General features: G+C 50.0%; 1 protein-coding gene and 1 long non-coding RNA gene across 2 annotated transcripts in view; one reads left to right on the top strand and one right to left on the bottom strand.

Moving 5' to 3' along the window:
- Nucleotides 1-1,161: 1,161 nt before the first annotated feature.
- Nucleotides 1,162-4,351, bottom strand: LOC144247903 (uncharacterized). The gene is made up of 2 exons (XR_013341367.1): nt 4,253-4,351; nt 1,162-1,237 (listed from the first exon to the last, which is right to left on the bottom strand). It is a non-coding gene; the product is annotated as an uncharacterized LOC144247903 (long non-coding RNA).
- Nucleotides 4,352-4,551: 200 nt separating this feature from the next.
- Nucleotides 4,552-12,231, top strand: part of LOC110482560 (uncharacterized) — a 51,835-nt gene continuing 44,155 nt past the window's right edge. Inside the window, 2 exon segments of the mRNA XM_077789589.1 lie at nt 4,552-4,678; nt 5,061-5,127. Of these exon segments, the coding sequence (XP_077645715.1) occupies nt 4,581-4,678; nt 5,061-5,127 (165 nt within the window). The 5' untranslated portion in view covers nt 4,552-4,580.

Below are 12,231 nucleotides of genomic sequence, written 5' to 3'. Positions count from 1 at the left end.
TTTTTCATATTAATTTGGCTGGACAAATTTTCATTTACAACAACCATAACCTGCAGAGGACCAGACTGGACTGGGCTGTGGGAAGCAGGAACAAAGGAACAACTCTTCCTGGTGTTACCAGGAGGGAAGGAGAGGGGAGAGCTGCTGCTGGACCTCGGCAGCAGGCTCTGCACATCCCCCCACCCTTCGGCTACCAGGGTGCCAGGAGGAAAGGAGAGAGGATGGTCTGCTGATGGGGACTTCAGATACAGACTGGACACCTCTTCACCTTAGTGTGCCATGGAGACTCCAGGGACAGACTCTGCACGCCTTCTCACCCTTCGGCTACTGGAAAAGCTACAACAGCCCCCTGCCGAGCTGACTTTTTAATAAAGAGCTGAACACTAATAAAGGTATAGACCCTGTTCATTTCAGGGATCACCCAGAGCAATGCCATGGAGATCTCCTTTGCCAAAAAGTGACCCAAAACACCCCAAACCCCACCAAAATATCCTTAAACCACAAAACAACCTGGGACTAAAATAACCCAAAGTCCCGAAAAAACACATGAAACGTGCCCCTAAATACCAAAAAACTGCACAAAAACACCCCAAATCCCTCCAAACCAATCCAAAATCTCATAGAAACACCCTGAAATCCTTCCAAACCCCTCCAAATCACCCAAAATCTCATAAGAAATCTCCCCATATCCCATAGAACTGCCCCCAAATTCCATAAAACTACCCCAAAATGCCAGAAAACTGCCCCAAAAATGGTCCTGACCCTACCCTAAACCCCCTGCACAGTCACACTCCCCCAGGTAAATTCAGCTTGGCCCAAATCCTCTTTTTATTTTACCCCAAATCCTTCTTTTTCATCCTTAATCCTCCTTTTTTAATCCCAAATCCTCCTTTTTTCAACCCCAAAATCTCTTTTCCTCCCTGTGAAAAGCTCCAATCACTTGTGTTAAAATTTTAAAAGTTTAATAGTGTGAAAAATGCATATTTTATGATTGGCTTTTTGCAAATGTTACAATGAATATTATATGTGTAATGTTAGAAAGAAATTCTCTTAAGTAGTGTTAAATATAGTTTTAGGTTACAACATGATGTTAAAAATAGCAACTGTGTATATGAAGAGTTTTTTAGGAATGAGATACTTGCTTCAAGGAACACCCAAATCTTCCAGAGAAGAAGAATTTATTGTTTTCTTATCAGAAGAAGCTAATTTCTTCAGGCCTTGCTCAGACTCGAAGATGCTGTGGGGATTAAAAGAAAAAAGTTGACATACAACAGACAGAGTTTCTCGTTTTAAACAGAATGTATGCATAACCATGAAGGATATATGAATATGTAACAATGTATTGTTTTAAGGGTGATCCCTTTGTTCACAAGGCATGCTTTTCATGACTTAGTGTCTGAGAGCACCCGGACGTCCATAATTCTTTGTTTTTTGTCCTGTAATTGTCCTAACTCTAAATTTTATTACTCTAATTGTATTACTATTTTTATACCCATTTTATTGTTATTAAACTTTAAAAATTTCAAAAACCAAGTGATTGGTGTTTTTCACAATTATGGTAGCAGAGGATGGTTGCTAACACCTCTCTGTCGGTGCCTTAGGAAAGTCAGGGTGAGGAAGATGCGTCCTGCCCTGTCAGGCAGCCTCACTTTGTTCCCCTGGTGTGACCCACAGACACAGGTTATGATCCATGGGCAAAAGGAGACAATAAAACAAAGAAAAGGGAAAGGCTTCCCTAAAACAGTGGTAATTAGCCCCTAAGACTAAAGTGTTCAAGAAGAACAAAGACCCAAGGACAAAGGATAGGTATTTGTTGGGATGGGGTGGATAAGGGGGGGATATGAATGCGTGTGCCCGAGAGAATGCTGGTTATCCCAGACTTGCCAAGCAAGAGTGTGGTCTCCCATGCTGCGTTTCCATCTTTTTCGTGAGAAAAATGGCCAGTAAAGAGAAGAAGTGAATGATAAAAATGACTGAGAGAATTCCCCCGGGGGAAACTGGGACTGGGTCTCTGGGACGGAGTTGGATCCATTGGGGTGGAGGGGAAAATAAAAGGTAAAAAGAGGGTTTTCCTGACATAATCAATTGGTGGGAAAAAAAAAAAAAAAAAAAAAAAAGAAAAAAAGAAAAAGGTAAAATGTGTGGGAGGGTCCCCTAAAAATTCTGCTTTGGACAACACAGCTAGATTGAGGGATATCTAAGAACACCAGCACTAGCCAGTAACACCTTGAAGTGTAATTAGGTGAATTGAAAGGTACCTTATTGTCTTGTTGGGTATGTGAGAGTGGGTCCCGCACCAATAAGCCGTTTCCACTGCAAGTGGTGGCTGAGGCAAAACCCGCAAAACAAGCCTTGTTCCCCTGGGTGTGAGAGGGAAGCTGTAACTGCAAAGTGTGAATCACACACAGCCAGCCTCAAAGGTGAACTGGCACCAGAGGCAACCAAATTCAGGGCACTTCCCGGAGGCCTGGCGGAGCCCAGAGAGGCTGCCCCCCAAAGCAAGGATGGCTCAGTATCGTAGGACCTTTTAGCACAGTGGCTGTGCAGGGTACTCGTGTTACCCATTCTCCCAGTGGGGGGAGCGGGGAGTCCAGATCCGGGAAAGGTATGGAGGTCCGAACCCCTGACTCTGAGGCTATCTCTGGGGAAGAGGGATAGCCAAACCTCAGGGAGGTGGAAGGGGTCAGGGTGGGGGCTTACACGATCCAGGCTTCTCTGGCAACAGAAATCCCTTTGTGTAAATCTAAGAGGTTTGCTAATGTTTCCTTACTCTGTGCAATAAAATAAAGGGAAATGTAGAAGTATGAATGAACAGGCCTGAGGGTGTAAAAGTGTGTGCGAGAGTGAGTGGAAAATAAATTTGAGTAAATGCAAATGAGTGGAAGATATGTAATGCAGATTGTTTATTTTGAGCTTTACCTCCTTGGAGGGAGGTGGATTGTGTTGGATGGTATGGTGAGAGAAAGGACTTTTTGTGTAGTTGAAAAAAACCAATGTGGTATTCAGGTTGTTAAAGAAAGTGGGAAACAGAGGCATGAGATGAATAGATGAGATCTTGAAAAATGGGGCAGAAAACCAGTAAAAAAAGAAAAAGGGAGTAAAAGGATACCAGCCGAGATACCCCAAGGCAGCCCTTGGAGGGGGTTATGCTAGCTAACAGAGATACAAATCCCTGAACAAAGAGAAAATATAGGGTATGCCGTAGTTGATGAGAAAAACATGCAAACTATTTAAAAAGGGAAATTTACCTTAAACTGGTAAACTCAAACTTGTGAATTATATGCTCTAAATGAGCACTGGAATATGTAACACACAAAGGAGATATGGATGCATTGGGATTTTTTTTTGAGTAACAAGGCAAGTGACTGAAAGATATATAACTTGCCAAAGGATAAATAAAAAGGTGATGAGAAAAACAACATTAGGAGGTTGTGAGTTAGCTCTCTGACCCTTTCAAAGTATCCAAGTAGAAGTTTAGATTTGTTAGGCTCTAAAATTTATTTATCAATTCTAAAGAACCGTTCAATCCAGAAGAAAGAATATGCCATATGCTGGACGGGAGATTTTGAAAGAATAAAAAAAAAAATCTTTAAAGTATCAGAAACCACCGAGACAAAACAAGAGAGGAAAACGGGGGGGGGGGGGGGGGGGAAGGGAAGGGGGGAGGAAGGAGAAGAGAGAGGGCTGGGAACAGGAGGAAGGGAGGAAACAAAGAGACTGGGATCCTTTGCAAGTGTTGCCTCCTCCGGTCCCACTCGCCCCCCCCATCCCCGCGGCTGCCCCGCCGGTCCCCCCCCCCATCCCGGCTCCGGCCCCGCCGGTGAATTTGTGTGCCCCGCTCCCGGCCGCCTGGCCCGCGGCCGCTCCGCCGGCAGTGCCGGGTCCGTCCTGCCGCGGGGCCTGGGCTCGCCGCGCTGTCCGCACCGGGGGTCCCGTCGGTCCCGTCCCCCGCTGCCGGCCCGCGCCGGCTGCGCTGGGCGCCGCCGCGGCTGCCGGGAGCTGCCGGTCCCCACCCAAGATCCCCTTGGCCGGTTCCGGCAGCGGACCCCGCCTGCGCCTTGGGGGACTAAGCCCCGGCGCGGATCCCTCCCCTGAACCCCCTCCAGCCCTGCGTTCCGTTCCCTCGGTAACCCAACAATCCAGAGACATTCCCCTCAAAAACTCTGGAAATGTTCCCCCAAAAACTCGGGAATGTGCCCCAAAACCCAGTGAACTTTCCCCCAAAAATCCGGAAACCTCCCACAAAATGTACCGGAATGTTGCCACAAACTAAAATCCAGAAATGTTCCCCTAACAATCCAGGAATGTTACCCCAGAAACCCAGGAAAGTTCCCCCAAGAATGGGGAATGTTCCCCCCGCTCACAAAAAAAACCGGAAATGCCCCCACAACCTGCCGCGTGTGTGAGCCCACCCAGCCAATAGTAGCGTGCCCTGCCCCGAATCAACCAATCACCGCGCCGCACCTTCCCAAACTAACCAATCACCGTGCGGCTCCCCTCAGCAACACCTGCCTCCCCTGCGCCGCTGCAGCCAATCAGAGGCGAGCCGGAAATGGCGTCCCCTGACCCCAGGGCCGGGCATGAGCCCGGTGGCCCCGGGCGCCCCGGGCTCGGGCGGGTCCTGCGGGAGGCGCTGGGAGAGGCCGGAGCTGCGGGAGCTGCGGAGGGGCCGGGACAGGTGGGGGAATGGGGGATGAGGGTCCTAAGAGGGGACCGTGGGGGAGGGGTCTTGGGAAGCGTCTGGGGAGTCTCAGGGGACATCCTGGGCTGGGCCCGATTGGGATCTGGGAGTTCTCAAGGGGGTCCTGGGGGGTCTCAAGGGGTTCTGGGGGGATCTGGAGCTCCTGGGGGGGGGTTTGGGGGTCCAGGGTGATCCTGGGCCAACCTTGAGGGGGGCTGGGGGGGGGGGTTGGGGTTTCTGGGAGAGGTCTGGGGAGATTTGGGGTCCTGGGGAGTCCCAGGCCCAGCCTGCACTGCGGTCTGGGGGTTTTGGGGGGAGGGGGCACAACAGGGTCTCCCTGTTTTTGGGGGGTCTGTAATGGTGCCCCCTCCCCAAAAAGCTCGGAGGGCCCCTTGAAGTGGCTCCTGTTCCACCAGCCGGTGCCCGCTGATCCAGGACAGCCCTCAGTGAGTCTGGGGGGTTCTGGAGAGCTGTTTGGGAGGTCTGTAGGGATTGAGGGGGCTTTTTTTTTTAGATTCGGGGGATTTTTTTTTTTTTTTAATTTAGGGAAAATTATTGGGTTTTGGAGAGAATTATAGGGGTGGTGTTGTGTATTTGGGGGATTTTGGGTTTTGGGGGATTTTATTCGTGTTTTGGAAAAGTTGGTTTTTTGGGGTTTTTTTTGGGTGTTTATTGGCATTTTTGGGAGGTTTTTTTCATTTTTGTTTTTGGAAGGCATTTCGACTGGGATTTTGTGGGATTCTCTGGGGCTTTGGAGGGTTTTATTTGAATTTTTGGAGGTTTTACTGGAGTTATGGGGGGCTTTGGGGTTGTCCTTGGGTGTGGCGAAGGGCCGAGAGGAACCAAAATCTCCGTAAAACCCAGAAAGTCCTAATAAAACCCAGGAAATCCCGATTAAATTTCACAAAATCTCATTAGAACACCCTAGAATCCAAATAAAAGCCCACAAAATCTCTTGAAACATCAACAAACCCCCCAAAATCCCAAATAAACCTCACAAATCCCCCGAAAATGTCCCCAAACCCACACAAAGTATCACAAAATCACCCAGAGACCCAAAGAAATTCCGGCAACACCCAAAAAAACCCCAAAACTCCCCAAATCCAAACAAAAATCCCAAAAACTCACAAAAAATTCCTAAAAGTTCCAAATCCTCAAAGAATCCCACTAAATACCCCCAGAATTTGAATAAAATCCCCCCCAAATCCCCCAAAAATTCCAATAATACCCTCCAAAATTTCAGAGAAATCCACAAAACCCCAGTAAAACCTTCCAAAATCAAAAAAAAAGAAGCAAAAAATTTCACTTAGCCCCCCAACATCCCCTGAAAAACACCCCTCCCAAAGCACCAATAAAACACCCCAAGATCCACAAAAACCCCCAAAATTCCCCAACTCCCCCAAAACCTAATAATTCTTTTAAAAAATCCCCAACAATTCCCCCTAAGCTCCCAACACAATTCCCTAAAGCCCAGAAGAGGCCCAAATGCCCCAAGCCCTCTCAAGCCCTCCCTGGTCCCTCCCAGAGGCGATCCCTGGCTCGGTCTCAGGCTTGGCCCCTCTGGGGGATTTTGGGACAAACTGGGCAGGTTTAGGGTGGCTTTCAGATCCCCTGCGGGCATTCCAAGCATTTTCAGGTGGATTTTTGGCCCCTTTGGCTGAGTTTAGGCTGAATCTGGTTTAAGGGGGATTTTTGATCCCGTTGGATGATTTTAGACCCATGTGGGGGGCGTTTGGGCCCATTTGGGTCATTTTAGGACAAACTGGGCCCACATAGGTGAATATCTTAGTCCTGTGTGGGTGATTTTAGGTCCCTTATTTTTGTGATTTTGGGCCTATTTGAGTAGGTTTTTGGCTTCTTTGGGGAATTTTATGTGAAACCACTCCTTTTTAGGGTGATTTTAGGCCTTCTTGTGCTGGTTTCAGGTACCTTTGGGTGATTTTAGGTACCTTTGGGTGATTGTAGGTAAAACCAGGTACTTTCAGGGTGGATTTTAGGTGCATTTGAGAGATTTACGGGTGATTTTAAGACACTTTGTGTGGCTTTTAAAACATTTGGGGTAATTTTAGGCCATTTGGGTTGGATTTTAGATCCCTTTGGATAATTTTAATCCCATTTGGCTGATTTTAGGCCAAACCATGTGGATTTAGGGTGGATTTTAGGGCCCCTTTGGCTGATTTTAGGGCAAATCTGGTGGATTTTGGCTGTATCTGAGGCCCTTTTGGGTGAGTTTAGGTCAAACCAAGCCCTCTTAGGACCGTGCATCCCCTTGACCACACTCCTTTCCCCTCAGGGTTCCGCCCTTTCCTTGCCCCCTTTCCCCTCACAGTTCAGCCTTTGGGAAGGGGGAGGAAGAGGCACAGCCGCCACAGGGAGCAGCAAGAGAAGAGCAGAGAAGGAATCTTGTGGCCCTGGCACTCCCTGAAGTCCCCACAGCCCTGGGACCATCGCCCCCCATCCCGCAAGTGCTCAGGGAGCGGATGCTTGACTCCAATATCCCCGGGGGTGCCTGGGTTTGGGGTTTTTTGGGGGGAATGTTTGGAGCTCGCAGGGCTCCAAAGCCGAGCTGCAGATGGCCCTTGGGGTCACCTTGGGGGTACCTGGGAGGTGTTTTTGGGAGGTCCCAGGGCTGAGAGTGACTGCTCCCACTATGAGTCCAGTTGCTCCCTCCATGTTTTTCCACTTTCCTTGGCACTCCCAGTACGAGCCCAATTTTTGCCCCCATGTGCTTCCAGTTTCCTCGTCACTCCCAGTATGAGCCCAGTTGCTCCCAGTATGACCCTGGTCACTTCCCCTCACTCCCTGCAGTATCCCTGTTGTTCCCAGTATGAACCGAGTCCCTCCCAGTCATTCCCTTAAGATGATGCAATTTAACCCCAGCAAGGTCCTAGTTGCTCCCGATTCTTCCCACTTTCATCCAGTGTGTTCCCAGTCCTAGTCACTCCCAGGGTGATCCCAGTCTATCTCAGCAAGGCCCTAGTCATTCCCACTTGCCCCCAGCATGTTCCCAGTTTCCCCAGTACATTCCCAGTCACTCCCAGTCTGGTCCCAGTCACCACCCATGCGTTCTGAGACACTCCCAGTAGATCCCAGTTGCCCTGAACATTCTCAGTCATTGCCAGGCACTCCCAGTACCTCAGCGCAGTTCAGTTGCCCCCAGTTTTATCCCAGCTGATCTCAGTTCCTTTAATTATGTCCCCAGCTGGCTCCCAGCATGGGCCTGGTAGCTCCCAGTAACCCCCAGTCATGGTCCAATGACACTCACTCTAATCCCAGTATGATTGTAGCCACTCTCAGTATGACCCCAGTCACTCCCAGTCTGATGCCAGTGGCCCCCAGTGTGATCCCAGTTGCTCCCTGTCAATGTTAACATGACCCCAGTAGCCTCCAGTATGATCCCAGTGTCTCTCTGTCTCTCCCAGTTTATCCCACTCACTCTCACTTTCTCCCAGTTGCTTTCAGCACAATTCCAGTTGCTCGCAGCCAGTCCCAGTCAATCCCAGTATCATCCTTGTCACCCTCTATGTGATCCCAGTCTGACCCAGCATGAACCCAGCTGCTTCCAGTGTGATCCCAGTATGATCCCAGTTGTCCCCAAGCATAGTCCCAGTTGTTCCCAGTTCCTCGCAATATGATCCCAGTTGCCCCTTGAATCATCCCAGTCCCTCTCAGCAGGGTCCCAGTCATGCCCAGTTGCCCCCAGCATAGGTTGACTGTCCCAAAGCATTGACCCCAGCCTGCTGCCAGCTTTTCCCAGTGTGGTTCCAGTCCCCCCAGTATGGTTACAGACACTCCCAGTATATTTCAGTTGCCTGGGTAAGGTTCTAGTTACCTCAGAATGATCCCAGTCTTTCCCAGTTACCTCTAGCATGATCCCAGTTTCTGTCGTTTGCCCACATTGTGGTCCCAGTTGTTCCCAGTATGATTGATGTTGCCCCAGTTGTGGTCTCAGTCCTCTCAGCATGGTTCCAGTACCTTCTAGCTGATCCCAGTTGCTCCCAGTGTGTCCACATTTTCCTCCCAACACGGGCCCAATAGCTTCCAGTAACTCCCAGTCAGGTTCCATTCACACCCACTCTAATACCAGTATGAGTGTAGCCAGTACCAGTATGATCCCAGTCACTTGAAGTCTAATTCCAGTTGCTCCCAGCATGGGCCCAGCTGTTCCAAGTGTGGTTCCATCACTCCACTATGGTTACAGACATTCCCAGTGTGGTCCTAATTGAACCCAATTGCCCCCAGTATGGTCCCTGTTCTCCCCAGCATGGTCTCCATAGTTCCCAGTGTGGTTCCAGTCACCCCAGTATGGTTACAGGCCCTCCTAGTATATCCCAGTTCCCCCCAGCATGTCTGTGGTCCTTTCCAGACACTGCCAATGGTCCCAGGAAGGTGTTAGTTATCCCCATATGATCCACTACTCATGCCCAGAATATCCCAGTTGCCTCCAGCTTGCATCCAGTCCTTCCCAGTTCCTCCAATTTGCTTGCAGCATGATCCCAGTTCCTCTCAGCTGCTCCCAGTAAGCCAAAGTGGGATCCCAGTTACTCCCTTTCAACCCCAATATGATTCCAGTAAGTTCCAGTTTGAGCCTAGTCACATGCCACTCCCAGTGTGGTGCCAGTATAATCCCAGTGTCATGGTTTGACACTGGCACAATGCCAGTGCCCCCATGAAAATGTGATCCCTCCCTTGAATGCTGTGAAGTGGAATTTAGAACAGAGCAAAGCAGGCTCAAGCTTAATAACTGAAAAAAACTTTATTAAGCTACTACTACAAAAGAAAAGAGAAAACTAAAGAAGGGAAAAAAAAACTACACAAGGATCAAATGAAAACCTTGCAAAGCATTCCTCCCCCCACCACTCAACTCCAACAAACCACAGTGAGACACAATCTGGACCCAGATCAGGTTTCTACCCTCTAGACAATTAATACTCAGTCTATCGAGGGAACAGAGTTTCTCCTATGCCACAGACCCCCCCAAGAAAACACAGCTTCACATCCTGTGTTTCCATGTCACACATGGCACCGCCCGGAGAAAAAGTTTGCCATGGTGAGTGACCCTTCTCCTTTCTATGCACAGTGTTCTCGCTACCAATGCATAGATGGACAGACTGCTTTTAAGATTTTTCCTTTCAAGGATGCCCTGCCAAGAGGAGAGAAAACAACAGTTTAGTTTTTTATTATTTTCTCCTGGGGCCGAGGGCTCAAGAACAGAGATCTTCTTTTCTTATCTTTCTTTTCCAGGACAGGGGGACACTACCACAAACCCCCTAACCTTTTCTCCATTCACTATACTCTTGTCTTTTCCCAGCTGAAGGAAGTCTCTTGACTCACTGGCATCCTCCCAAAACACAGTCTCTCTTGGAGGAGAAGATTGGTTCAGGTTGTGGCTAACACGGAAAAGTCCAGCTAAAAGTCACTCCTTATCCCCCTCCCATCTAGAATTCCTCCTTTTAACATCCCAGGGTCTAAAGTGTCCCTCTTCCTCTCTTTCAAACCGAGGAGGGGAAAGGAAAATTCACAAAGCTTTCATTTCTCAAGGAAGGGTTAAAAGTCCAAACTCCTAAGATGGCTCAATGCCCGGACATCCAGCAACTCCCACGCACTGGGCACCTTGCAGCTCCCCCCGCTCCTCCTTCCTCACAGTAGAATTGCTGACAGAACTGCCGCTGTCTCTTTCTCTCTCCGTCTCGGGAGAGAAACTCTGCGGGGGGGGTGGGGGGGGGGGAACGGAAACATCCTAGATTTCTTCCACCCTTCTATCTGCAGGGGCCAGCCCGGTTCCAGTCCTTCCACCCTTCGGAGTTACCTCCATCAGGCCATGAGACTTCCCCTCCCCCACCCAGCCACGGCCGGGCAGGGGAGAGGCTGCACTGCACGCTGACCGGAACTAAAGAGAGCAAGTTCCCCTGAGAATTCTGCTTTTAACCCCTCTGTGTTCTCAGAGGCGTGTCTACTTTCAATTGGTCAATATCCAAATTGACCTCTTCCTTCCGGAAAAAATTATCTTTCCGTGTCAAACCACGACACCCAGTTACTTCCAGTCTCTCCCAGTATGGTCCCAACTGCCTCCAGCATGGTTCCAGTTGCTTCCTAGATCAAGCCAGTCAGTCCCAGTATGATTCCATTTGCTCCCAGTTACCCCCATTATGGGGGATGATGTGCAGGGTGTGTTCCCAGTTGCTTTCAGATACTCCCATTTTAGTCGAGTCACTCCCAATATGATCCAAATATGACCCCACTGCGCTCCCAGTCACTGCCAGTATGAACCAGTTGTGCTCCACGTGTCCAGTTGCTCTCTTTCACCCTCGCTTTTGTTGCAGTCACTCCCAGTATCTCCCAGTGTACCCCATTTCCCTCCAGCATGTTCCCAGTCACTCCCAGTTCCTTCCAGTATGATCGCATTTGTTCACAGCCATTCCCAGTCAGCCTCAGTGTATTTGCACTCATTGCCAGTATGATCCCAGTCACCCCCAGCAGGATCCCAGTTCGTCCCAGTAAAAGCCCTGTGGTTTCCAATCACCCTGGCATACAGCCAGTCACACCCAGCTCATCCCCGTTGCTTCTGACATGATCCCTGTTTCTCACAGCTGCTCCCAGTCACCCTCAGCATAATCCCAGTCACTCCCAGTGTATCCCATTTCCTGATGACATGGTCTCAATTACCTCCTGCAGGCTCCTACTCACACCCAGTGTGATCCCAGTAGAGCCCAGTCCCTCCCAGTGCTGCCACTCCTGGCATCCCCCAGCCCTCTGTGTGTTCCCCCCTCCTGGCTGTCCCAGAGGAGCCCCAAGGGCCAGCAGTGCCCAGGCAGGGTCCCCAGCCAGCCCGTTTGGATGTGCAGCCCCCAGTTTTCCCAGTTTGCCTCTCCTTTGGCCCAGGCCGGGTTCCTCCCTGGAACAGCGGCTGGGAGCAGCCGAGAGCCCTGCGCTGCCCATCTCGACCTGTCCCAGCTCCTTCCTCACTCATCCCGCAGGCTGCGAGGGCTTAGGAAATGGGGCACCAAGGGTGTGACTGCTCCAGGGGGAGGAAGAGTAGCAATGGAAGAGGAGGGATGAATGGAGCGAGAAGGGATGGAAGTAGGAGAAAGAGGTGAGCTTAGGGTGAAGGAGGGATGGAAGGGAAGGAGGATAAGGAGGTGAGGAAGAGGATGAGCAGGAGGAAGAGGAAGGACAAAGGAGGATCAAAGAAGGGGAAGGGACCGTGAGGTTGTGCCCTCCATGAATTTGCAGCCCCACACCTGTAGGATCATTGCCTCTTATCCCTCAGGTATCTGAGGAGGGGGAGCGTGGCCCAGATACCGTGGGTGTCCCTGGGTTGGGTTTTTTTGTGGGGATGTTTGGAGAATGAAGAACTCCAAAGCTGAGCAAAAAAGGCCCTTTGGGGATACATTGGGAGGCCCTGGTGGCAGCTGCCAGCAGAGGCAGCCTGGAGGAGCAGAGCCCTGTGTCCCTCAGGAGCCCAAAGAGGGGAGCCCAGAGAGTGCAGATGATCAGAAACAGGACATCACTCCATGATCAAGATGATCAAGTGAAACTGATTTATTGCA

This window comes from Lonchura striata, chromosome 35, assembly GCF_046129695.1.
Source record: "Lonchura striata isolate bLonStr1 chromosome 35, bLonStr1.mat, whole genome shotgun sequence".
NCBI lineage: Eukaryota > Metazoa > Chordata > Aves > Passeriformes > Estrildidae > Lonchura > Lonchura striata.
Note: the sequence above shows the minus strand (reverse complement) of the source record. Positions and strands in the feature narration are given on the sequence as shown.